At 45.2% G+C, this 24,990-nt stretch overlaps 1 protein-coding gene across 5 annotated transcripts in view; it reads left to right on the forward strand.

Annotated features, from left to right (window-relative positions):
- LOC144473601 (uncharacterized) overlaps positions 1-24,990 on the forward strand; it is a 505,151-nt gene that overhangs the window by 26,607 nt on the left and 453,554 nt on the right. For 4 of the 5 annotated variants that reach the window (XM_078187617.1, XM_078187615.1, XM_078187616.1 and 1 more), the window contains one exon: positions 22,621-23,427. In XM_078187617.1, the coding sequence (XP_078043743.1) occupies positions 22,621-23,427 (807 nt within the window). Of the gene's footprint in view, positions 1-563; positions 720-22,620; positions 23,428-24,990 lie in introns of those variants that run through there. The other variant, XM_078187619.1, reaches the window with a different exon arrangement.

Here is a 24,990-nt window from a genome sequence, read left to right on the forward strand (position 1 = left end):
TGGACGAAGTAAAAATCACCCGGAAGGCCTTGGCGAATATCTTAGCGAGCGACTTCTCGGCCGGCTCCCTCTCTCTCTCTCTCTCTCTTTCCCTCTCTTTCTTTCTTACTCTTTCTCATCCTCTCTCTCCCTCTCAGGATCCCGCGCCGCTCGCGTGCATCCCGAGTGGGCGGATGCCGCTGTCCATACCAAGGACACGTATCCTCGGGCGCGAGACCGGAGAACAATGAGGATTTCAGCGTGGAGGCTCGCGAGGATGCCGTGTCGGGAATGCAAAGTCCATAGCGTCTCGTGTCGGTCGTGTTCTTCGTCGTTGTCCCTCTCGTCCTCGTCCTCGTCCTCGCCGTCGTCGTCGTCGTCCTCGTCCTCGGGCTCATCCTGCTGCTCGTCGTCCTGATCGTTCTCGTTGAAACGCGTCAACGAAACTTAGGCCTCTCTGCTCACCTCTCCCTCCCCCGCCGCCAGTCTCTGCCTCTCTCGCTCTGCCTCTCTCTCTCTCTCTCTCTCTCTCTTTTGCTTTGTCTCTTTGTCTCTATTGCTCGAGCCAGACCGTGCACACCGTGGGAATAAATCGACCGGCCGGGTGACACGAGAGAGAACCTAGAACAGGAGGAAAGGAGCCGCGGACGAAGAACGGAGAACCAGCTCACGATAAAAGAGAGGCTAACGAGCCGAACAGGATGAGTCACTTCGACTGGAAGCTGCTGCGCCGGAAGAAGGTACATACATACCGTGTCCTCGGACGCGAACACACTTTCCGTGCTCCTATTCCGAACTCTTGACCCCTCGCATGCCCCGTCACCGTTACTCGACTTATCGACCCGTGAAAAATCGTCTGCGGGGGTGGATCGCGGGGACCGGAGTCCCAAGGCGAGCCTAAATGGACCACAGACCCAGACAGGGGATGTCGCCGTGCCTCGACGTCCATTTGTCAAACGGACCCGAGTCACTCGTGCACACGTTTGTCACCTCGTTCTCACCTCACGCCCTCCGGTGTCAGGCGCTCGCGCTCCACGGAGATAACAGCCTGATGCGCCTACGATGCGCCTACGATGCACCGCCGCCGATGCAATTTCCAGACGAGGCACTTTTTTCGCGCGGCCGCTCCAGCGTCCTGGCGGCTCTGCTTTCTCACTTTTTCTAAAGCGTTCCAAGCGAACGTCGAACTTTCGAATCTCGAATGCATTTCGAGGCGTTTCTGTGGCCGAAGAATCGTGGTTGCTTGTGATTCACTTATATTCTGATGCGTTTCGTGCGTCGGTTCGTATTACACATAATCGAAGAGGTATTTTGGAACAGTATTCGATAGGAAGGATCGTTAAATTTGCATGCGACAACGATTTCAGCGTATGTACTTCATGGTATCGTTAATAATTTGGATCTGTTAACCTGTATTTTACTGGAAATGTTTTTACAATGCTCTTCCAACTTAATGTTTCGCTACTGGTAGCATTGTGGAGTAGACAATTGTTTCGAGTTCAAAGTGATTTAAAGCTCAACGTTCTTTCGACTTCAAAATGAAATCGAGTGCAAAATTAGTTGAAAAACAAACTTGTTTTAAGTATGAAGCCGTATTAACCCCTTGCGTGCCATTTTCTTCACAATTACTATAACTACTACTGTAGATATTTATTGTGTACCTACATTTCTTTCATTACTTAAATACTAATGATAAGAGAACTGAACTTGATTTCGCCTCAAAAGAAAAGAACCGTATTCATACTTAACAAGTAGTTACTAAAAATCTCCATCACAAGTCAAACTTAGCAAAGTCTAGTAAAAATTTAAACACAAAATGTTTGGTTCTTAAAACGATATTGCAGCCGTCAAGAAAAATGTTATAAGAATAGTAAATGAGGCTTCGTCGCCAAGGATCGAATGTCTCCAATGTTAGGAATGGCACAATCGTAACTGTATCAAAACGGAGACTCTGGTGTGGTCCACGGTCCTTCCTTTTCCATTTTCTGAGCATTCTCGACGGTTGCGAGGCTCCCGTCGGAACTAGGGCACCGGGACTTAATCGGTTTTCTAGAAAGTAGCCGCGCGATTACATCGCCAGGCGATTGCTTCGTTCCTCGTCGAATCGCGGAAGCCGATGGAAGCGTTTTGCTGCAGCAGCTTTCGAATTTAGCCGGGCTCTTGGCACACGTTTTTCGACCGTCTTCTTGCTCCGGCCCTTCGACTACTCTGTTTACATTGCTTTCGTACAATTGTTGCGTCAGACGACTTACGCGTTACTTCAGTCGTAATAGTAATTTAGGCATGCAGTTGTCGTCAGTAGAGCGCAGATTTTATGCAGAATAAAAATTGTTCGCATTACTTGTCAAAAACAGAAACGAGATAGTAAATTACTTCTTTTAGTAATTTTTTTAACAAATTAAAAATAATACATTTGCATTTTGTAATTAATTTAATCATTCTTTTATTTTAAACTGTAACTACTCAAGTTTAACATAAATGCATAAAATCTGACGTGTAGTCATCAGCTTTATGATCAGAATTGTAAGGAGAATTCGAATGATTCGTCTCAAATTCCTGCAATCATAACTATTGAGGAAAAGCATGCTACGAATCTATCGCTTTCACTGGCTGGTATTGGAATGAAAATGAAAATCCACGTACAATTTCTTTCATTGAACTTCTCTGATCAAGAAACTTCATAAATTCTGCGGATTTGTAACCATTTATCATGTTTCTCTCAAAACATTCCATCCAGTGAATGAACAACAGTTGGCTGCACCACTGGGAAAAGAACGGAAACTCAATGAAAAGCCCATTCTTTAATAATTTAGTAAATTCAAAATAATATATAAATATTAAAATATTATTAGTAATATTTTATTACATGTAATAATATTATTAAAATATGTAAATTCTTCATATTCTTAAAATTATTTTGCCATTTAAAATCGTAGCTCGTTTGTTTCAAATATATAAAATTTACAGTCCACTTATTAATCTCCATTATTTCGAGCAATTTTGCTGAACATTTACTACAACATCGCGCGCAAACATATTTCGCAACATAGCTCGAACATGTCCAAGATAGACATTGCTAATCCAACATCCTGTAGGACTCTGGTACCATGACGTCGTGCTTTCTCCGTCGTCGACGACGCTGGCTGCGCACAGCCATCGCTGAAAAACCGTCCGGGGATCCCGTCGAGCCGCGGTTAATTAATAACCGAATAACCACGACGCGAGGCGACGCGACGCAGCCGAGAGACACCACGACACGCTTCCCGTTTTCAGGCTTTCGACATAAATCTAATATGGCCTGTCTCTCGCGGCTTGTTCCCGGGCCCGTACCCATCCCGCTCGTGTTCCTGAATCCGCGACGGTAGTCTGACGTCTCGTAAAATGTGTAACAAACTCATTTCCAATTAATGGTCCCCCGAAACGTCGATAACTTCCAAGCTTACAACGATCCGCGAGATAGCGTACCTTTTCTCGGATCCGCGAACGTGTTTCTCATGTGTACAGCCGAGGATGAAAGTCCTCGCGACAGAAAAGATTCTCAATGGGAATCCGAATTAATATTCGGTTATGATCAATCGATGCTGACGTCGTATAGACGCGAGACTATCCAAAATCGTTTCTTCGAACGTGAAAGTTCCTGGCAAATTTAACATTCGTTTAATTCTGTCTCGAAAGCAGTTTGCGACAGGACGAAATGATGCGAAGAGTGCAGGACTTCTTTCGACTCGGAAATAAAGATATTAAGGAAAAGTGTCGTAGCAATAAAATTCTGAATGGGCCTCTTAATACGTTGAGTATTAAGCCAGTCATAAAAGTGCAGTAACCGGCAACTGCAAACGATTTACGATGATCATTGTTTCTATCGCTTTCTGACGTTTCGTAGATACCTATGAAAATTATTTTCTTCAATATATTATCAAAAAATAGTCCCAACACTAAATCCATCGATAAGAAATTTAGTCGATCATTTTTTAAAAAAAGGGTACCTTGAAATTTTAGTCAAGTGTTAAGGATGGTGTAAATAATCGTTTGAAGCGCGCTGTCGACAGGATCGCTCAATGCCTAGCGCCCACGCTGCTGAAAATCGTCTGAATATCGCAAGCGAAAAAATGACGAGGCAGCCAGGGAAATAGGTCTTCAAGAATTCATACCACATTGTCCAGGGGAGTTCTGGAAGTTCTCGAGCAGAGTAGATTCCGGTGTCCTCGAAGTAGCGCGCCGTAATTCCATTGGCGAAAAGCCGCGGCAGCGAACGCACAGGATCGGCTATCATCGTTATCCTTAATAAGAACACGGTGCGCGGCATCGAACAGTGGCCGACGCGAGCGTATTCGCCGGCTTCGCGGCGGCAGTAAGGAAGCACGGTGGAAGTTACGAGGTTACCGGGCGTAATTATACCAATCATTCCGCTTTCTCAAATTTGCCGGGGTCCGCGGCGCACGCGATTCCTCGGGATAAAAGACGATTATTGCCGGTGCGCGGGTCGGCCATTGTGTCGCGGACGATCGGTTGGTAGCGGCCCCGCGTGTTTGTTACGCGCGCTCGCCGATCGGGTAGAATCGGCGGGTTGCGCGGGTGTGCGGCTCAAAGACACCTTCCCGATGAACCGATTCACCTGGTCGCGCGCGCATGAGGCTGTCCGTAACTCAGCGGCCGCGGACGTTTATGCTCGCGGCGGCGGGCAGGTTTATCGTGGCTGAAAAACGGATGGGAAAAGTTAGGTGGAACGATATACACCGGCGTGTGGTAGCCACGGCGTGCCTCTAATTATCGCTCCGGTATAACGTACAACGTATTATGAAACCGCTCTATAAATATATCGTCGAAACAGCCCTATTAGCGGCATAATGCGAACTTTCCTGCATAAATTATCGCCGCTCGCCGGAACGGAGAAAGCCACTTACAGCTTAATTCATTTTACCGTTTCTAATTACCGTCCCTCGGTGTCCGCGCGATACGCTCAAAAGCTTCGCTGACTGTGTACGATTGTAGCCCTGATTTGCGACTGGTTCCGCTTTGATCTCCGGCGCCGGCTTTTTCGGTAGAAACTATTTTTACTCATTCGTATCAGCCTTTTCTATTTTTTACTGAACAACGGAACAGTCTAATCGCCAGGAGATACATAGCATCAAGTGTCCATGACGTTTTCTGGATTTACGCATCCGTGTAGAGTAACGGAAGTGGGACTTTTTTAATGGCATCATAGACAACGATTTTTGTCGATGTTCAAATTTTTTAATTATCGTCCATGTACGTGGATTTATGGATTTTTTGGTAATAGGGAAGGACCTAACTTTACTATCGTTGGTTAGACACTGTACTGAATCAGAATTGTTTAAGTGAAATATGAGTTAAACGAAAATATCTTTCCTGTTATAATAATCGTAGCAGGCTAAAAGTTAATGTAACAATATCTACATAAAAGAAACTTGATCATTTAGCAGAAAGTTGATGTAGATACGTGACCTAATATGTCTCATAACTGCATCTTGACGTGACATTGTTCTCAAAGCTTTTACTTTACCCAATACTCGAGACCTTAATTAAGTTAGGCGAACAATGGAACAATGAAATACACATAGCCTCGCTCACCAAAAATCAACGATATCGTAAATATAAGAACAGAATACCATAATCCTAAATCAAACAGAGTTTCCGGGAGAATGAAACTGGCGTCGAACGTGACGTATTTGAACACAATAAAATCGCTTCCGCTAAAAATTGATCCAGAAAAATGTGCAGCACAATCTCGTGGAACGTGAGAATATAAACGTAAAGACAATTATTTGCGAAGCGAGGTTGCCAGTGCGGCAACAGTGATCCGGGCTCTGTGTCAACGTCTGAATCCACGTTCGGCCCGATCAAAAAATCGGTTTAACGGATTTTAAGCAGTCGAACTGTTAGCCGAGAGATCGCCTCGTTTCCGGCGAAACGGTTTGCTCAGACACGGCGCGCCGCGCGCCGGTGCGGTTATTACATAAACCGTTGTCCGGAGGTGTACGTTCGATGGTATCGACACGCGGTTTCTCGCAGCGGACAGGCCTTTAAAAAACGATTCGGTATTCAAACCGCGATCGTGCTGGGAAAATCCGTGCACCGGTCAAATGGAACCGAACCGCGCTTTTACGTGGAACCTGAGAAATGTGTAGTCGCCGTTGACGGGTTTACGTGGCCTCTCTATGATACTCGATCACAATGCTATACGCGTTTGCCCGGCGCGGATCTGTTGAGCGTTTCGCGCTCAGTATTTGATTATCTTGATCCCGAAGTTACGAGACAGACGCCCGGCGTTTGTTATTCACCCGAAGTGCCGCGACGCCGCGGATTTATCGTCTTTTATTCCGGATGTGTTCGCCGCGATATCGATCTCGGAAATTTTGTATCGCCGCACTTCATTGTGCTGTGCTGGTCCTTTCAATTTATTTCCCCACCGAATTGGGAATTTCTCTTCGGAATTCTGGTCAGAGTGATCGTTGAGTTCAACCACGAATCAATTTAGGGAGAATACTAGATTTAGGAAACTTTGACGAGCTTTTCATTTAATATTAGAATTTGGTGACCGTCTGCCTCAAATGGAGGCTAAATAATCCAAACATTGAAACGTAAATCAATTTAGAAAATATTACAAACTTAAAGCACGAACTTTTCTCTAAAACGGTGACTATATTAGAAATTAATAAGGGTCGATCAGTTGATCGCTTGTCTCAAGTGGAACCGCAGCTAAATATCCCTAAATATTGCACCACAAATCGATTCGGAGATAATTCCAAATATGAACTGTCTAAACAAGGATCTTTTCTTTAAAACTGCGTTTAGATTGGAAATTAGTAAGAGTGTATCAACAGATAGTTGTCTCGAGTGGAACCGCGGCTTCAGGTTTTCTGAATAAGCCTTTAGAACATACGAGTCAAGCAAGCAAGATTTTCCGCTCGTTACGCTCGTCCGGCGCGAAACGTCACGTATTCCTTTGTGGAAACGAGGAATCGATCCCGTTCCGTGTGCTCTCCACATCAGAGCACACTGTCGTCTGAGCGAATAGGAACTCCAGTTTGTTAGTGTCGGGGGTGGGTGTGTTATAGTCGACGTGGGAAAATCGACACTTTGCCTAGCGAAAGTCTGCTAGTAAAATTATTCGAATAGAGATTCTAAAATCATTCGAGTAGAGATTCTAAAATTATTCGAATAATAATGGTAATTGATTAACAAAATTAATGAATGAATTACTATAACAATTTTTTCAAATCGATTGTTCATGGAATTAATTCCTGTACAAATAACTTCTTATTCTATTGAACTTTTATTCGAATGAGCTTTTATTTGAAATCATATTTTATAATAAATATTTTATTTAAAATCTTATACGGACAAATTGTGATCCAGATAAATTTGTATTCGACCGAATATTTATTCGAATAATATTGCATTCGTTAATCCTTATCCGTTATCTGAATAAAAGTTTGCCTGACTCTGATTAAAACGGTTTCGAGTGCAAATGTTTGTTGAGTTTCCGGCATTCAACAAACTGCGAAAGTAATCGGTAGCAAGTCGCGTGTGCGTGCCTGGCGACTAGCTGCTAGCACGGAGTTTGCCAGCGCACCGCGCCGGGGGTTGCCATGCTATAGGTAGCGTTGTCGAGTCGAAGTAGGCCAACAGAGAACCGTGCATCGGCCGGCACCGCGAGGGTAGCGCCGGTCGATGCAGTTTCGAATCAATAATCGCGTCTGCAGTTGGCTATTTAAGTTTCGTCGGGGATACACTTGCTCCAAGAATAGCGGGCTCGCCGACGGGCTTCGCGATATCTATTCCGTCAATATTTGATTGTACAACACCGATATGTGTGTTAACGCATCGTCTGCGCACCGTCGCGTCGTGTCGCGCCGCTTCGCACCGCCTCGCCTCGATTCGTTTCTATTCATAGCGACCGGCGCGCGGCGCTTCATTCAATAAATACAACCGCAAATAAACTGTAAACTACCCGAAACAAACTAGTAACTACGACGGCCGGGTTGTTGCCCGTCTACCGATCACTACCGCGGGGACCAGTGTGTGATCTACACGAAGTTTGTTGACGAAAATTTTAGAAGGTGGCCTCGATGATCGTGCGCCATGTTTGCGTGGGTGAGAAGATTTTTTGCACAGAGCAGAAAGTTCATTCTTAGGGTAAGGTGTTCCATTTTAACGCATTCGTTTTTAGATATCATGCATCGAGGAAACCGATAGCAAAATGCATTTTTTGCGGAACTCTAGTCTTTGTGAACTAATTTTTTTTATAATAATTAATTTTTATTTTCATTAATTTTTTTTTGTAATAATTATTTAAACCTGCTTTGCAATGTTTGTCTTCAAGAAAACGCTTTAATCTTCTGCTTACGGAAAATTTTCTCAGAACGCTTACTAACGACTGGAACATATTTATTCATAAAGTAGTAATTAATGCTTCAAAATATCAAATTATATAATTGTTTAAATGAAGCTCGATATAAAATTGCTTCCATAATTATCAGCAAAGTGTTATACTACGAACAGCATGTATTATAGTATATAGTTGTCACACGAAGTATTCGTACACCTTAAAACGTAATAACTTTTCATAATTGAACCAAGTGATATTTTTTGATATTTTTTTAGCGATTTTTTGATTTTTTTTTACAATGTTAGAGGGATTTAATTACCAGACAATGACATAAAAATTGTCCTCAAAAATTTGCAGATTAAAAGATAATATTTTCTCAACTCCTTTAACCGATCGAAAGTTCAAAGACGTATTTTGTAGATAAAAATATTAATCCGTTTTGGAAATTGTACGAATACTTTTTACACCGATTATGCATGGCTTCGCATCTTCTATAACAAACTGTTCGTACCGCAATAGTATTTTTACATTTTCTGTCAAGGAATAAATGTTACTGTGAATGCTTTATGGCAGAGATTCGATGAGGGTTGAAATTCACAAAACTGTGCTATAGTATAGGATATTTTGCGAGAGATCAGTTAAACAATCCATGCGCTTTTCTCGCGATTTTCGCGACACCATCGTGTCACTGATCTTCCACAATTCTGACGAACATAAAATTGAAAAATCGTTCCCAGAAATTCGTCGGCACACGGAATTATTAAACGCGGGATTAATGTTTAACGAAGTCAGAGCCCCCCGGCTCGTCTCCTCCGGTTAATAGAATGGGACGTCGGCTGAAATTCAATTTTTCAACGTCACTGTTCGCTAATGGGACAGATCCCACGCCATTTCTCAGCCGATTTGCTATTTAAATAAACTGGTCCCCGGCGAGGTGAAGTTCAACGGTGTACACCGTCTGAATGAACGAAAGAGGCTTTCTCTACTGGTTTTCAGAATAGACAAATTGATGGATAGAAGATTATGCATGCCGCGACCGAGGGAAACCAAATACTCGAGCGACAGTGAGAAGAAACGATTGCTATACCGTGCTTCTTGTGCCTCTGCTATCCGTTTCCATGGACGTGGGCGTATGTCGTAAAAATTCTGTTGACAATATCATTAGCCGAGTCGCTTCTGCTCGAGTAACTTGTTTTTCGAGACTCGTGAAGCCGTTCCACAGTGGTCTGGAACGTAAGAATTTTTAACAAAAAATTATGACAAGAATTCATTTTTGGCCAAGAATCTCTTATCAAAATGCTGTGCGTCAGTGTATTTCCCTCGCAGTAAATAAACAGAAAAATCGTATCTTTTATAAAAAGTTTTCTCACTAGATCGAAAGTATTATGCAACTTTATTATATTCCTATAACAATGCATCTGCATTTTCTGTACGCGTTGTCACAGGTTTTACCAAACAATGTTTCTGCTCTCGACCGAAGTGTTTTGCGAAAAGTTCCTCACTGTTTCACCGTACACAGAAAAATGATTCGCTTTCTCCGTCGAGAGCGCAATTCATTTCCGGGGGCACTCCGCGCGTTTTAATTGTGAAGACTAATTGAAAAAGGTCGCGTTTGAAAAGTTAACAAGATGTGAAATTGCCTCGCGTTTGAACAAACCGCCGCGCCGCTATTATTCTCGCGTTCCGGATTCGACGTGGCATTCCGCGAACGTATTAATATTAATAATTGCTCTTGTCTCTGCGCAGCAATTATTTTATAATAGCTCCCACCGGCGGGCTATCGAGCAGTCGGCGTTTCATATCGAAACACCTGACGCAACGTTCTTGCGACTCCTCTCGTGCAAAGCGAGCCTCAAAATTGGGTGTGGCCCAGATTCTCGAGCAAGTGGCTGCTTTAAACCCAATCAATACTCGCATTCTCCTTGCAGTCGCGGCGACCGCACTGCTTCTGGACGTAGAATCAAGTAAATGGTCCTCGAAATTGAAAGAGATTGACCGGAAAATCCGGCTTTCTTCCTGAAATTACTCTAGCAAATTGTGATATGAAATTCTGTCGTGCAGAATCGCATTAAATCAGTTCGTAAGAATTATTTACGGTTTATGTGAATGTACAATGTACAGTAAAAGCGTATAAATTAAACTCGTCAGATCACATAGGTGGGCTTTCATTATTCGACATTTAACATTTCTAGAAAAATAATCGTCCCAAATCCTGTTGGTGTATTGTGTTAAATTCAACAATTTTTACAAGACGTGAAGTCATAGAATTCTATAGGTTATAGATCTCTATTTTTTAATATTTAATAAATTGTTAAAAGTGTAACTGTTGTATGTGTCGCAAGAGTTAGTTTCACATGCATAAAATATCGTATCAAATGAAAATATAGTAAGCCAAAAATCTAATTTAAATTTTGAGTTAAAATGTCTTCAAATGCAACAAGTTCAATTTGACAAACTTCATCGACAGATTTTAATTTAAATAACACTTTCTCAATTAAACATTTGCCGCCAATTACATTCAAAACTGAAAATGTTCACTTATCTTCTACAAATCTTACAATAAATTGATAACGAACATATTATTATATTGGAAACTATGAAACGGGCGTTTTTGTTTAGTCCGTGTTCAGCTGCGACGCCCGTTTCATAGTTTCCAACCTAATACTTCAAAGCGTTGCTCGCGAATAAATCAATCTGAGAAAGCTCGCCGACTGTCAAATAAATCCCACAAAAATCCGTGCAGATCTCTGCAGGAGCGTACAATCGCAGATAACAAACATCGCCACGGCGACTATAAAAAGCGAGCTATTAGGGAGCGAGTTCATTGTCTGGGGTAACGAAAGAAAAATCGGGGAGACGCAAAGCCACCCCAAGGGCGGCCCGAGGAATCCTCGGAAAGGAAAAAGCGGAGCAGACGTGCCGCAAAGGGTAGGAGGGCAGAAGGGCCATCTTTCAAGGCGCAGGAAGTCGTTCGAGTTCGGCTCTCCCCGGACTCGTTCCCAGAGATAGACCGGGCCGGTGGATGCTCCTGACAAGTGATATATCTCGTGATTTTATACCTGCCGCGTCGTCGATAAAGTATCTTATTATAAAGCACGATATAGCCGTACGCCGGCTCCCCGGCCTCGACGATACGTCTACCATCGCGAAAGAATCGAGGGCACTACCTTTCCTCTCCTCTCCTAGCAACCTCACCACTCTCTCTCTCTCTCTTTCTCTCACTTTTTCCCTCTCCACGCCGCCGCGTCTATCGCATCCGGGTGGGGCTGAAATCGATTTTAACCTCCCCCTGATGCACGGAGCAGCCTCCCAGCCCCGTGGAAGTCGCTTCGGGGACTCCAACCCCGAGTAGCAAAAAGCTTTTTCTCCCTTAAAGCGCCGCCGCTTTGTGCGGCACGTCGCTCCCGCCGAGCCCCAGCCAACCCCTCCTCCTCCTTTCTATCTGTCCGTCTCCCGTTCTCTCCATTTTCTCCATTTTCTTCAGCTTCTCTCCGACCCTCCGACCCTCCGACCTCACCTTGCCCTTGGACCCGCGCACGTTTCGACGAGGCTACCGTAACCCGCTCCCTCCTCTTTCTTTTATCGAGCGACTCCTGCTGACAGCTATCCCGGAAACTGGCCCTCACGCTGTTAATCGCGGTGGCTGCGTGTGTTTTCCTACCCTCCCGACCCATGGCTCTGACTCTCGAAAGCTTGCTCCAGGGGATGCGCGACAAGTGGAGAAGCAACGGCCGTCAGAAATCTCTGCGTTGCTGCGTTTCGAATTCAGCCTCGGGTCATGGCTGCCACGCGAGAATGGGTTCGTTGATCTTGTTAAAAAATTCTCGGGTCTTTTTTGGTTTTCTAGGTTAGGTCAGGGTCGGAATTTAGGAGTGATTGTAGACGAGATACGAGATGTAGTATTTGCGGAAGACGTTAAAAGATCTTAGAAGACTGATATTTAAAAATTGAAAAATATTATCAGATATTTATCTAAAAAGGAGATAATAATTTATATTTTACTCGAGCTCGTCGTAATCGTGATGAAATATTTCTAAATGTAAATGCGTACTGCTTCCCAGTTTACCGTTTATAGTAAAAATGTATTATCACCTGCTCATAAATTTAAAAATTTTAATATTTATAAACCACTTTTCTTCAATTACTCAAAATTCCCCTGAACGATCATTGCATCGCGATGCGATGAATCGTAGATTAAAATTTTCTTTTCTGGAATAAATGCTTAGTGGTAGGTTTACGTTAAAATTCGAGATGCAAATGGTGGAAAAGTATGGTCGGGGGTGTATGGCTATTCGATCGGGATTCCCGTTCCCGCTCACGGATCCCAATAATTCAAACGTCTTCCACCGCGGATTTTACGAGGGGGGGAAATAAATCAGGCGTGCAGCCACGATTCATCCGATCTCGTGTATTATGGTGATCACGTACACTCGTTACTACCGTAACGTGCAGGACGACCGGTACGTGGTTCGTAAATGAAATTCCGCTTCATCCGCGGCGAGTTATAATGGGAACCTCATTGGAAACTCGCTCTGGACAGACGCCAAATTTGCCTGCCGTTCGTTCGTCTATCACGGAGCTGCGATTCACTCCGATGCACCTGATGAACTTGCGCACACCTGGGTACACTCGATATTTTTCTCTTAATCTTACCCGAAACACCCTTCTGTGTTTTTTGTTTTCTCTGTATACGAATGTTATTCGTATACAAATATTTCTCTCTATACGTGTTATTCGAATACGGGGAACAATGTATAACAGTTTTTTCTTGTTGAAAATTATAGACTTATTTAATTTTAATACGCAGCGAGTTGGTTGATTCAAAATTAATCAAAGGTGTCTAACTTTCGACCTGCAGGTGACCCTGAACAGTAAACAAATCTTCATTTTTTTCTTTTAATCGGTCGTAGTAGGATGTTAAATCGAAGATAAATAATTGAGAAATCCTTAATAAATTGTTCAATAGGTACAACGATTTTATTCGTACATTAACAAATTCTCTGAGTAGAATCTAAATAATAGAAACTCCTTCCAAGGCTATTATGTAAATGGAAATTATTAAGCTTCCTTTAGGTAAGCAGCGCCATTGAAAAGTGTATTAAAAGGCTTCAAGTAGTTATAATGTTACGATGTTGTCCAGGAAAGTCTTCTCGGACCGAGGACTGTATAAATACTCAATACTTCTTAAAAATATTCATATTGGACTGCTTGTTTTTATAATATTGTACTGCTTTATGTTTAGAAATTGATTAGCATTAATTGGCAGAAATATGCGAAAAACATACAAAGTCTATACATTTCATCAAACTTGACAATTTTCAATATGACAAACATGGTTTAACATTTAAAGAGTGGCAATATTGCATCAAACATAAAATCGAGAAACATTACCTCAAATTAGAGGTTCCAGGCTTTAATTAAAAATGATTGTTAGCCTGTATCCACAATTTTTCTGTACCGTAATCTTTTAAGCAATATATTCAATTAAATAAGCATGACTACGCCATTATAATTCTAACTTGTATACATACAAGTCAATTAGTAACATCAATCATCGGCGTCCGGAACACCGTGAGACCACTCTTCAGAGGTATTCTTTTCACCAGAAAATCCTGATTCGTTCCCGAGGCGAACGTTACCGCCCCGGTCGCAAAACCAGCTGGACGACGAATCGCAGAAAATTCGAAAACCGCGGGGGCCCCGGCCGCAAGAACGTCGAAAGTTCGAAAGATTTTTCGGGCGGCGCGGGTGGCCCCTTCGCTGGATTCTTTCTCAGCCGAAAAAGTTTCTCTCTTCTTTGGACGTGAAACCCGCGCAGGACCTCGTCATCCGTGTCTACCGATTCCTCCCATGGCGCTCGCTTTTGGCCGGTGCCGCTTGATTATATCTCAATAACCTTATTTCACGAGGATCGGCCACGGCGACGTGAATGGTCCTCCGGGTGAAATTTAAGCTCGAATTTCACGAGGCTTCACGCTCGACTTGGCCGGCACTGCTTCGCTCCGCTCGGCTCCGCTCGGTCTTCGAGGAGCCTCGATGTGCGGTCGATCGGCGGGAAATAAAATCGGAGCCGGGCATAATTGCGGACACCGTGTCTCGCGGAGCCGGGCCGATTCGTCGATTGCTGGAAACGGATCGACGCGTCGCCGTTAATTCGGTCGTTTCGATCGCGATGCCGAGATAACGATCCCGTTACGTCGCGTTCCTCACGGTGATTCTCGTTAATTAACCGTCTCTCGATACGATTTACTTCGCGCGTCCGCACGCGCGTCTGTCCCCGCGTTATGAACGCCTCGCGATCAACAGTTTACACATTGTAGAACGAACGACGGTCATCTCGTTCGCGGTTTCCTTTCGAGGTCCTTAACTAGCTTTCACCACGAGGCTTTTCGACTATGGCGAGATTTGGGTGACTAGCGTTAATTTATGTCGCACAGGGAAGTGGTTGTAAAGTGGGCTGGTGACACACTTGGGGAATTTTGTAAAATTATTACGCTGCAATCGACGACTGAGTTTTACACGATGGAGCGATAATTGTACGGCGGATGTTTGCGCGCAATTAAGTTTCTCTGATCCGAATCCAATAAACAAGAGTCGAACGACAAGTTATCACGGCTCTTAACATTTTTCATAATATTACATTTTAAATAGTAATAACAATATTTTCTGTAGAAAACTCAAAGATGTTAGTTTCGTATCACGTCTAATACGATAAACAATTCATTTACCATTTGCATAAATATATCCCCAAGAATTTACTGTTGAATAAAGTCTAGCAATTTAGTTCGATTATTGCACCAAAATCTAGATTATGATCCTAACCTGAATCGCTTCTAAATAGGATCCATTTATTTCAACGTATATGGACTGTAGGAGAAGGCATCTATTTATGTCTTTTAGATAGGATAATTGGCTTAATATTTCATCGTAGGCATTCCCAGAATTAAAAATCGAAAGCAGAGTCGAAAAAGTGAACAGGTTTCTCTTTACAGGTTGTCGACTATAGCGAACGAATAATAGCTGCGTACTTTTTCGCTGTTCGGGGACGAAAGTACGATGGTACGGTTAGACGAGCAGACAAATGAGCAAAGCGACTCGATGATTAAACGTTGAAAAATATTAAACACGATGATCCAGCATGTACATCGTCAAAGTCATAGTTCAGCGTCCGCTTTCTATGGTACCCAATCGATTCCTGCTCGATTCCGGTTTAATAACAAACCCGACAGAATGTAAACACCGAGTAAACGTCGAATGGTAGCCGTACGCGTGGTCGTTAATCAGAATTAAGTTTCTACGCGAGCGAGCGGATGTTCTTGCTGCGTCACGCAGCCGAAGCAGTGATCTCGCTGCGTCCTCGGCGTGTTTGCTTAGCGTACCCAACTCCGGGAGAAACCTCCGAACAAGACTCGTACGGGCGAAGAGCAATTTATCCATGGGGGGACTTCGTTTTTACGATCGAATTTTACTAGGAACATCGGAGTATATTGTCTTCGCTTTTTGTAGTCGTACAATTTTCACACCGTGCTTCCTGACATGGGAAGACCATGTGGGAGACCATTAACCATGTTTCTCGCATTATGCTTCTTCGATAGTTACGTTGCTCAAAGAGTCTTCTCGCATTTATTCAGACGCTTCAACAAAGTTTCACTTCCGTAAATTATGTACGCGGTGTCCAACTTTTTTGATAACATTCGACCGTGTCTGTCTGCCAACTTTCTTCTTCCCTTATCTACTGAACTGTATTCTTCCCGTGTACAAAGATACAAGAGCTGTGCTTGAAAAAATATGAGGACACCTTTTGGTAGTTGGTCGAACTCCTGTGATTTAAACTGGAGAAGCAGTGGGACGATGTAAACGTTAAAAAGTAGCAGATGTTTAGTATGTTGTTCAACCAGTTGCGACTTCATTGAAAAATATATTGGTTACTGGAATTATGCTGTGTATTTTTTATTATCTTCATATTTTGTTTAAATACGATGCTTGTATAAAATATATAGTTTAATAGAAAAATTCAAAGTCAACTATTTAAACAGTATACTCATGAAAAATGGTGATATTTTGTTTCATGACCAGTATAGTCGCCAATGAAAGCTACTTGATTGAAAGCAGTTTTTCGAAAGTCACCCCACACAAAGGCTTTAGTTTTTTTATTTTTATTTGCAACGTTTTCCTTAAATGTTAGAACAAGATTAACGGCAAAACTCGTCAAATCTTATATGAGAATTTTAAAAAATTAGTCTTTGCATTTTAAGAAATTAAAGTTTTGATTCGGCTATGAAAATAACAGATACAATTTTATTGAAAATGACTATATTATTTTATAAAATAAAACGTCTTTGATTAAATAACGTTGCTTGTAAATACAAGTGAAATTATCGTAATGTTATACTAACCAAGGGATGGCATAGTAATTGGCACACCTACACTATCTGCTCCAGCTTCGGTTTGAATTTTCTGGAATGGTCACGCAGAAAAATAGAATGTATGTCCGGATCTGCCAAGAAAAAAAGGTGAATTTGCATGAATGTTGAAAACGGTCCAGGCATCGCTCGTCTCGGTCGAGAGCAGACGAGGAAGTTCCTTCATACGTCGCGGCCGGGCCGGGTGATTTACGAACAAGTCGTCCGCGACGCTCCTCACCGTTTCCTAACGCGATCCATTCCGCTTGGATAGCCCCCGGCCGACAGATAGAGTACCGATGTATAAATTACGCGTGGACCAATTAACATTGTCGCCGGACGAGTGGACCCGGCTTCGGGAACCGGACTCTCTCGCGCGGCGCTGGCTGGCTGCCACCTAAGCACGGGGGTGGACGAGGAAGATTAATTGAGACCTTTTCCCCTTGGCTATCTCATGGAAAGCGTACCTCTCCCAGGAACCCGTTCGCGTTCGCGGCGAGGAATTAATTTTGCAAGCGCGAATCGTCGCGATCGTTGCGATTCCTCCTGGTAGCGACCTCTAAGTACCTCTTCGAACCGCAAACATAGTAGTTGAAACACCGTTAAAAATATCGAACCATATTCGCTTTACGTGCGACAAGTTTTTAAACGCCAAGATAAATTCGAATTACAGGAACGGTTGCTGCGATGACCTGTGAAGAGAGTTATTATTTTCATCGAATTTAATACTGCATTTATTTAGAAATTTCGAGATATCTATGTAATTAGCTTTTGTAACAGAGTCGTTGCTATTTCAGCAATTTTAAAACAGAAAATATGAGACCAGTCAGATAAATTAATTTCTTCTAATTATAAAAGCAAAACTGCACTATATATATAAAAGGCAAAAATTGTCTCGTTTTATTTTGAAAATAACTAAGGACGAAGACGATTTAATCAGCTATAGAAGAAATCATAATTCAAGAAAATAATATGCTAGATTCTGTAGAATATGTGTAAAAATCTCTTAAGTTTTGTAGACTTAGAAAATCCTGAATATCTCCAAGATTTTCTAAATTTCTGAAATTAATGACACTTTTCACCCTAATTATACCATCGGGTAGGTTACTTCGGTAGTGCTCCTGAAAAGGAAAGGATTAATTTGACATGTAAAATATAATGAAATCTCGGTTACTGAATATATAGTACATCGAACGCTGTACGAAAGCACTTTACGTAGAATAAAATATCGAAATTCAAGAGATACGTACGCGATTTAATCTGAAGCAGGATGCGCACTGTTTATCATTGCGGGTGCAGTATTTTACTTGTCTCGGCTTAGAATACGACGAGAGGTTCGCTCGCATAATTTCCTTGCTAACGAGACTACGTGGGTCGTAAATTACGGTCGGAATCGGAAATTTTCAATACATGATAATCTTCGAGCTGAAATTTCGCAGGGATAGAGAGAGAGTCGATGGTTGCGAGCTCGCCGGACGAGACCGAGACTCTTAACTCAACGCTTGTTCAAGGTTCGGTCGGTAATCGGGCACGTTATCTAGTTCCAATGGCCGATTAAATTCACCGTTATAGCCGAGTCTTGTTAATCCGCGAGAAGTTTCGTCGTAAACCGCGATTTGTTGGTTACCGATCGGAAAATGTGGTGTCCACGGAATGGGGCCTCCATCATTTAATAGCAAAATAACTGAATACCACGATTGTATGAAATGAGGGAACTCCACAATACCAAGGCACCAATAACCTTAACATGACCTCAACCCTTTCACAATGTAAGCTACATCTAAAGCGTAATAACTTTCTCTGCAAAGACTTTCCTGTATCTTTGCAAACTGAAGAATAATTCAGGGTAGCATCGCTAGGTCCAAAGCCCTGCAAAAGGACACGATAATCTCAGTGCTCTTAGAAAGTTTCCAAGAAACTAAATTCAACTGAATCATCGTTTACTATGTTGTCATTAAAAATGCCTCACTGTCATCGACAGGAATCTATCTGCAAGGGAAGAAAATGGCGGCTACCGTTGTTTTGTACCAGGTGCAAAGACGCTTCCGAAGTGGCGCAGCACTGTCGCTCCTCCGTTCCGCTATTACACGATATTTCATTGTCTCGTTGAGTATTGTTGCGCAATTATCCCGGTGCACCCTTTTAGCGGCCGTGGTTGCGCAACGGCGAGTACACACGTTGCGGCCATTTATAAACGCCGGATCGGCAATCGGTAACTTCTCGTTACCGCTACTACCGGTGCGCCCTACCAGTGCCGGCAGTGTCTTAACGGGTTCCCGTGCGCCGGGAACGCACTTACGTCGCACGCATCTCTCTCGCCCACGCTTCCGGCGCGCCGGTGATTTAGCGCCGCGGAACCGCCGCGACGCCGGCCGACGCGGAACGACGCCGAACGCGTCGATTTCACGTGTCCCCGCAACACCTTGTCGCGCCCGTGGAAGAAGATACCGCTTGAATGATTGTGCACGGCCGATCGTTACTCTCCGCTGTCGACCCTCTGACGATTTAATCGGTGTTTTCGGCGCGAGCAACGCGTCGATCCTCTCGGACAGTGAGCAACGATGGGGCAATTTTTGCGACGCGTTTCTCGCCGGTCTCGTTCGTTCTTCCGGTTGCGAAACTTGTAACGAGCAGGAGGATTTTAGGCGTTTTTACGGGGAGAAAGTGTCGGTCGTAAAAGTCTAAATACTCCTGCCGGATTTCGAACGTTTTAAAGAGCCTCGTAGACGCTTTATGGTCAGTGATTTCTTTCGTATCGAGAACTCGCAGAGTCGCACACGACACATTGCACAAAATTTGTTTGAGAGGTTTCTAAATTTCGAACGGTGAAATTGCTTTTGATTCTCTGTTGGCTCGTGTCCAGACGACGCGATAATAAATTTCGCGCGGTTTACTCAGCGTGTACCGTGGCTAAACTGTGAATTATGGCGACCCGCGCGCGCGCGCGCGCGAGCGCAGGTATTTCTCAGACAATAGAAATTGGATTCGACAGGTTGACCAGGCTGCGATAAACAAGCCTAGTTATCCGATGAGATATCTACGCGCAGATCCTCTTTCCACCTAGCGCGATGTTTTTCCCACAGAATCTATCCGTTGTGTAAACGGTGCCAAACGGAAATTAAAAGCTCCCCGGTTCGAGGAAAAACGCCGGTACAAGCGGGCGAGCGTCGCTCGAACAATAAATCTACGAGTTCCGGGAGAGAGAAAGGGTACTCCTGTGCGTTCCATCAATTTGCTTCTCACAATAAGCTGCCAGAGTCGTTTAATATTCCCCCGATATTTTTACGCGAGCCACGCGGAGCCGGCACGAAAGGCCATGGAAGAAGACGAACAAGACGTCGGCGACGACGACAACAACGGAGGAGGAGGAGGAGGAGAAGAAGAAGAGGAAGAAGAAGAAGAAGAAGCAGAACAGGACCGGTGTGCACCGGCAAACTTTCCCTCTTGATGGAACCTCGCGAGATGAGGGAGACACGCGCTTTGAATGAGCTGCTCGCCTCGAAAGATTAGTTCTTCGGCTCGCTCCCACGCCTCATCTCGCTATCGCATCATCGGCGAGATTCAATCTCCGCTGCTTCCAGACTCCTCGAACGATAAAACCCAGCCGGGTCTCGCTGTCGATCCGCGGGACTCCCGCCGCAAAAACACCGGGTCTTTCTGTTTGCCAGACTTATTAAGGAAGAGATATTCGTCCGTCGTTTCCGCGTTTGCATTGAATACGCCGCGCGCCTGATTCGCGGCGATTGATGTCTCCGCGAACGAGCCGTTTATCGAGCTAAACGCCGATCGCGCGTAGATCGTTGGGAATATGAACGAGGATGCCAGCTGACTGCATTTTCAGCTCGACTGCTTCCTTTGCAGCGATGCAGATGTCATAAGAAGCTAGATGATGCTTGTCGACGGGGGTCAGGGACTAGGAAAGGTGTTACGGAAGGTATTAGGAGAAATGTAAAGAGACTAGGCAAAAGAAGAATCTGGGAAAGAACCTGGGGTGGGAAAGGGGTCTAATAATAAACTAGCGAAAGGAAGCTCGAACTTGTGATTTTAACATAGTTGGTTAGCGATGCGATTGTAGTGCAGCGGATGATTGCCCGCAAAACCATAACATCCCCGCAGGTAGTTTAAAACGCGCGAGACGTACTCGTAAAGCGTTCCCCTGTCAGGATGCAAGACAGTCTTGCGACATAATTTTCAAACCGTTTCCTTTATGCAAACACCACGGAGGAAGGAACAATCGAGGATAAAGAAAACATATATAATCCTTGCGTCTAACAAATGAAGCGATTTGTCCGGCAGCATGACGCAACACCTGACGTCAGAGCACATAGTAACCCCGTACCGGTCTACCGTGAAAGGTGCACTCGGCTCCGGCTCGTCCCACTCGTCCATCCGAAGTGTTAACAATCCATCGAGAAGTTAGCCCGCAGCGCGATATCCGTGCAAGTAACGTTAAGTAACGAGTCGGCCGATACCGTTCCCGGCGCATATAAAGAGGACAGTGAACCAGGGAAGAGCGGATCAGGCCCCGAGGATCATTTAGAATATAACCGTGTTTCATCCTAAAGATCGTATTTATGGCGAAGCCGTTTAAAAGGCGGACCCGAGGATCAGCGGAAGGATAGAGGGACACAGGGGACGGCTGGCCGGATGGGATGATGTGTGGCCGAATCTGGTTGACTCGCGATGGAAAGGGCTGTTTCCAGGTTGTCGATACATGCGCCGGGTTCGGGGCCCCGAGAGACGCTAATCCTCGCGTGTGAAGAGGACAGTGAACCAGAGAGTCTCCGGCCAGAGAGATGCCGCGCTCGGCTCCGTAACTCAGACCGCGTGACTCACGTTGAGCGTTTCGCGCGGGATCAGAGCATCGTTGTATTTCAGAATCCAGGAAACCAGGAAGTCGCCGGGCATTATGAAATCGGAGATATTATGCGAGGAAGTTGTATTCACGGCGATCTTATGGGCACGGCCCGGCCCGGCCCGACGCCGAGCGGTGCGGTGCGGCGCGGCGCGGCGCGGGAACGTGCCGCCGAAGCGTAGCGTAAAATATCATCGTTATGCACCGCTCGAGGTTAATATTAGCCGCGGCGCCGCCGTCCACGATATTTACTATAAGCCCCATTGTTTTATGCGGCGCTGAACCCCGGCCGACAGCCGCTGATACAGTTGTACGCCGCACCTCCGCAACCGCTGCCTACTGCGGAGCGGCTCTTGCGAAATCGAATCGAATCGAATGACCGCTCTCGCCGCGAGCTCGCCCGTTTCCGTCCCCTGTCGGGCCCCGGCCGATTTTTTCGCCGACCGCCGCTGTCGATTTTCCCATTGGCGACGGCTTCTGGTGCCGATAACAAAGGGTCTTTCATTAAAACCGATAGATCCGCGAACGTGAGCGAAACCAGTTGCGCGCGAGCCGCTGGTCTTTGTTGCAGCTTTGCGGGTATTCAATGCCATTGCTTGTCGACTTTCATCTTTAAACACCAGTTCGCAACGCGTCCGTTCCGATTTTCAATAAAATTCAGAGCTCCGCCGTTCTGCTGGATTTTTTGACAGGGAATGTTCTATGCTGTTCGCAGCGACGAGAACTTATCGAAGCGGACCTAGACGCGATATAGTGGTACGATGACCTTTAATCTGCGATCAATGAGCGATTCGAGTGTCATTGACCCAGTTTCCCAACACGGATCGATCAGATCCCAGTGCAATTTAGTTTCAACGTAACCCAGTTTCCAACCTATGCACTTTGATGCGACCCTAATCCAGCTTTTGACCCATCCAGTTTTCATCTAAGCAACATTCACTTTTAATTTCCGAAGGAGTCTAAATCCTGATACCTCGTATGCATAATAACTTGACGGACACTTTCTGATGCGTTTGAACTTTTTGTTTCAGGTGATACCGGCGGAGCGTCGAGTCCCGGAAAAAGAGGAGACTTGGTCTCTGGCACCAGAGCCAAACGATCCCTGCACCAACAGCGAAGATCTACCCGAAACAAAGACTAAAGGCTGCCAGGATGAAACTCCGAAGATCACTGAAGTGCCGGAGGCGTCCAGCGAAGCTCCGGACACTGGCACGCTGCCTAGAAACCAGGAGTCCCGAAAGAGCAAGACGAAGAAGGTGAAGAGCTACCTTAGGAAATGCAAGGGCGCGCTGTCGAAAGGGGACGAATCATCCTCGGACAAGAAACGCCAGGAACACTGTAGTTCCTGGTATTTAGAAGAGTTCGTGTCACCGGAGGACGTGGATCCTCGCGAGAAACAGCGCGAAGCTTCGGCCGACAGGATTTCCGAAGCCGAGGAGGCCGTCGAGGAGGACAATGCCACGTTATCGCAAAATCCTCCCAAGAGCGTCGACGATGGCGAGACGCCTGACGAAGCTTTGGCCAGACTGCTCGACGAGGATCGGAAGAATGATCTGAGAAGAAGTCGATCTTCTGTGTACGAAGATGCTAGGGATTCTATAAACGAGCAGGCGGCGGTTGTTGAAAGTAACTCCAATAAGGTAACTAAGGACAGGAACGAGGCGGTGTCTCTGGAAACGCTGACCACCGAGGACACGAACCTGAACAAGTGCGACTCGAGCGATACTTTGATAGCGGAGGCGGGGGAGGTATGCGCTGCTTACCAACCGGCTGATGGCGAGCAAGCTGACGAAGAGGAGGGCAACGAAGAGACGCTGCAGGCGATGTCTCTGCTTGGGGTGAGTGGACGCTTTGTGTTAGCATAGTTTGGGTTGCTCTTGCCGGTGACTAGCAACGCTTGAGAAGATGATTCTCTTTGTAAAGCATGCCTGTTTGTAGAGTTGTCCCGTTTCGAGTTTCATTTAGCTACGTACACTAGGTATGCATAGTATACCGCTTTGACAAAGTTTAATTATGGAATCTGCGCACTCAAATCTTTGTAGCGATTGAAGCCTGTTCATTCTACTATGCATGAGATTTTGGGACTGTTGGTTTACAAGTGTTTAATCAAGACTGTCCATCCTAAGATGCTCCTCAAGTAGATTCGCATCCGAATGTTCAAGAACCTCTGTTTGCAAACGCTTGAGAGTATTCGACTGTTCGAAACGAAGCAACATAATAAACGCGACACGGTTCTCGCGCGCTGCATCGCGCAGACGCCCGATAACCGCGACGTGTGTCCGCGTTCGGCCAAGTTCGAAGGTGGCGATGGTCGCCGAGGCTCGGTTTGTTTACGAGGCGAGCAAACAGGGGAATTACTCATAACGCGAGATTTTCCTTGATACCGTGGGCCCGATAACATCGATCTCTCGGCGCGGCTTGCCGGCCTCCGTGGCACTGCTATTGAATCTAACGGTACCGGAGAGCAACGTGTATAAAAGGAGCGTGCAGCGGCCATTTGAATACAAACCACAAACGGTTTACCGCGGACCCGCGAGCGCGAGGCAGTAAAGCAAATTGCAACCACATGCGCACACGGGCGTGTACACACTCGCGAAACGGTGGCCCCGGCCGGTCGGCGGAGCCCGGGCTGCCTGCTTAGTAATTTATGCCGGCGGTCTTAATGCACTTGTATCGATGATTAAAACGTAATTTCCCCGGATGGGAAGAAACAGCAACGGCGAGTCGCGCGGCTCGCTTTTTGTCGATCCTTCCCGCTTTATGATTTACGACGCCCAGTTTTCCCGGCGGAGGCTGATTTACACGCGGCGTTGTCGCGCTCCGAGGGGCACCTCTCGCGCCGCGGCCATTTATCGCCCGATGCCGACTGCCGTGCCGGAATCGCCGGGGATTATTGAAATTCGGGAACCGATTGGGTGGTCCCGTGAAACTTGTTCTCGGGGTACATTCAAATTATCCGGGCGGCCCTCGCCGACAATCCCCGCTTCGACCGAACACGATGGTAGTCCGGGGACCGGCGACTTTTAACGACCGTAACATTGACCGACATACACGGTCGCCAAATTATTTTCATTCCCGATCACAGCTCGAGCAAGCGTTTTTACGGTGTTTTAATGGGTGTAGTTGTTGTTTGTCTCGCGGTAATTGCGGACGATCTTGTTTGACTGTTTTATGGCTTTTTGATGACAGTACGCCCGTCCCGGTGGAGGCTAACTAACGCCGGCGAGCCTTTTTCACTTTAAATGGAACATTTACAAGGAACCAGCGGTTTCGCAACCAGATTTTACAGGTTGTCCTTTCTCTTCGGAAAACTTCAATTTTGTTTTCTGTCTGTCTTCACCGAAGCGCGCAGCTGCGAAATGAAAATTTACGTCGAATTCAACGGATACGGGTCAAGCAGA

This window comes from Augochlora pura, chromosome 7 (assembly GCF_028453695.1).
Source record: "Augochlora pura isolate Apur16 chromosome 7, APUR_v2.2.1, whole genome shotgun sequence".
In the NCBI taxonomy this organism is placed as follows: Eukaryota; Metazoa; Arthropoda; class Insecta; order Hymenoptera; family Halictidae; genus Augochlora; species Augochlora pura.